Here is a 3,284-nt window from a genome sequence, read left to right as displayed (position 1 = left end):
CACAGTCGGGTGGGCAGTCTGAAGCTCTCAACAAATGTGTAGAGCAGTACTTCTGCTGCTATGTTGCTGATGTTACCTAGAAGTGGGTTGATATGCTACCTAAGGTTGAACCCCCTACTATTGGTCGCTACATAATGGGAAGCACTGCTACCAAACTAGTGGAATCTTATTTGCTCCAACGAGATGAAGTGTTGCAATTGCTCAAGCAGAACTTAACAGGGCACAAACACGAATGAAAACTTTAGCTGAAAAGCCTAGGACTGAAGTTTCCTTTGAGATAGGAGACTGGGTTTATGTTAAACTAAAGTCGTACAAACAAGTAACTCTTCATTTGCAAAAGAATCACAAACTGGGCAGACGTTATTTTGGTCCTTTCAAGGTCCTCAAGAGAATTGGTTCAGTAGCTTATAAGTTGACACTTCCTGAGGCAACCAAGAGTCACCCTATATTTCATGTCTCTATGCTCAAGAGTTGTGTTGGGACTCCTGAACAACAAGTTACCCCGCTACAATTGATTGATTTTGCAGACCCAACTTCTCAGCTCAATACGAACCTTGAGGACAAGTTTTCTTTGCAGGGAGGGAGTATTGTTGTGAACTCAAATACGTTGGTAGATGACAAGGATGACACGGAGAATGAAATAATGGAACAACACATGGATATGCCACGTAGGAGTGCTAGAAAGGTGATTCCTCCTGCTTAACTTTGGGATTACGTTTTGAAAAAAGGAGTGGTACAGAAGTAAAATGCCATGGTCGACTAAACGGATTAGATATAAAAGCAACAGTAGTACCACATTACAGAGCAACGAATATGTTTTGAGGTTATTCTGATTTCTCATCCCCTTCTTCTGATTTCTCATCTCCTTCTACTATCTATTCCAATTACTTTATCTTATGCAATTTCTATTGCATTACTAATATTTCTATGTTGCCTTACTACACCACTATATACTATCAGTGAAAGAGTTTGGCTAATGTTTCTTTTGTGATTACTGTTTGTTACAAATGCGCAACAAATCAAAGTATAATTGTAAATTGTAATTAGTAAAACTATAGATAAGTAATTCTATTTAAGGCTTAGTATTTTATGTTTTGAATGTTTTATGTTTAATCCATGAAGTTATTTATTTGATTTCTCATATGATTTCTCTCCTCTTTTAATAAAAATCATTTTTTTTGTCCAAATCTCATTGACTTTTCACCATTTTAATAAAAGGATTTCATTAAATCAAAGCTTAAAGAGATATTAGATATTACAAAGCAAAAAATAACTTATTATATACATGAAAATTAATTAGTTCCAATTCTTTGGAATGGAAAGTAACTAAATTCTCTGTCAGTATATATGTGATCCACATTAGCATGTGTGTGTCTTTGACTATATCCGTGTTCAACATTAACATAACGCACGTCTCACGACTTTACCTTAACCAAATATATACTTTGTGGGTCCAAATTTATGTGATCCATTTTATACTTTGAATTGTAAATTTTTTATATTTCTTTTAATATTTTGGATTGTCAATTATTGTGACTTATAATAATTTTTAGGGATAAGGTACAAATACCCTAACTAAGTTTTAGAGACAAGCCTTAACTAAATAAAGTCTTATTACCCTCAAAACCCATTTTTGGGACACTTTGCACTTTTTTTGGCTTACGTGACATCCAAACATCACTCGCACACCTTAACTACGTAGATCCACGGAGTGTGTCTCCTAATATAATTTCCCATTCATCTTTTTATCGCCATTACTTCTACTCTTTCTTTTTTTTGAAGATGCAAATTTTTGACCGGTCAACACTTCACTTCAAAGTTGATCTAAGAACCTTATATTCAATCTTGATGTTACATCCTTGTTGCAGACGACACTAAAAGTGAGCTTCCATTTCATCCACCCTGCACCAACAGAAAAAGATATTCAGCATAAAGGAACTACAAAAAGATACAATATATGCGTTATAAAATGTTAGTAAGTGTCATAATTGTCCTCAAACAATACCTAGCGTAATGTAGCACTGTCTAATTTTTAGTCACGAATATTGAGGAGCATCTTTTCAAAACTCAAATATCAAGTATCGTCTTATTTTTTTGTCAATATTTTTCCATTACATTTTAAAATTAGAAAATCAACTAACCCCTGATTATTTATTGAAGTAATATAGTTTCAAAATGAAATAAAATTACTCATATGATTTATTTTTTTCGTATGAGATGCATTTTTTCAATATTTAAATTTTTTCAAAAGATAATTATACAGACAAAAATATTGCAATTTCTGTAGTATCTAATTTAATATAGTGAGCATTAGACTCTCTAACAATCCTGTAATATTTTTAATCTAAAATAACTTTAATGGTATGTGATGAATTTGATTGTAACACTTAAACCTAGATAAGACTGAATAACAGAAAAAGGGGGATCCACAAATGGTTTCACAGGCCATGAACAGCACATGGACCCATCACCCTCACTGTTGTTCATAGACAGTCAATCATAGAGGAACATTGACTCTTCCACGAGCCATGGTATACCACGTGGGCCGTCATGTGTCCCATGAAAAGTACCCCACAAACCACCAAGGAACTATGAGGAACCACGATGGCCTTCATGGACCTGGTACTTCACACGGTTCGTAAAGTGGACTGTGAAATGGGAAGTTCAACCTTTAAGTTTTCAGTCAACTTAAAAAGTTCATATCTTTTAGGGAAAAAAATGAATTAGGTTGCCCATGACCTATCAAATTAAAGATAATTGAGTCCTCTTTCCAATGCCTCCGAATTTGATGAAATCTAAGGGATTAAAAAGCTACACTTATTTCAAAAGATGCCTATTGGATAGGCCATTACGAAGACACATTTGAAGGACTGTGGTCCTGTTGACGGTCTGTCAGTCCCATCATGAAAGCCCTTCATTAGTTTTAAATCATGGTCATTTTGGTCTTTTACCCTATGCATTGGGAATTTGAACTATGTCGTTTGGTTCCCTATCTTACATCATTTTTACTCAGTATAAGCCAAATAATCTAGTAAGAACCTACCAAAAGCCTTATTCTCAAAACAATTATCAAAATTAGAACAAAAAGACGAGTACGAGTTCTCACTTCTTGAAAGAACAAGTGGAGGCTTTCTTTGAAGTTCAGCCCCAAAATCCAAAGGATTACTCCATATATTTTGTCAATAGGTATATAAGGATTCGCTAATGGGATCTTTTTATCCATTAGGTCCCTTGAATTTAGTTAGTTCTTATGATTTTCATAAATTAATTCAGACCTATATGGT

At 34.3% G+C, this 3,284-nt stretch overlaps 1 protein-coding gene across 1 annotated transcript; it reads left to right on the top strand.

Annotated features, from left to right (window-relative positions):
- Positions 1–232: 232 nt before the first annotated feature.
- LOC107001355 lies at positions 233–703 on the top strand. The gene has a single exon (XM_015199434.1). It carries the CDS (start codon positions 233–235, stop codon positions 701–703), a length of 471 nt encoding a protein of 156 aa, XP_015054920.1.
- The last annotated feature ends 2,581 nt before the right edge of the window (positions 704–3,284 follow it).

The sequence above is a fragment of the Solanum pennellii genome, chromosome 10, assembly GCF_001406875.1.
Source record: "Solanum pennellii chromosome 10, SPENNV200".
Taxonomy (NCBI): Eukaryota; Viridiplantae; Streptophyta; class Magnoliopsida; order Solanales; family Solanaceae; genus Solanum; species Solanum pennellii.
The sequence above is the reverse complement of the archived record's forward strand: the minus strand, read 5'-3'. Positions and strand labels throughout refer to the sequence as shown.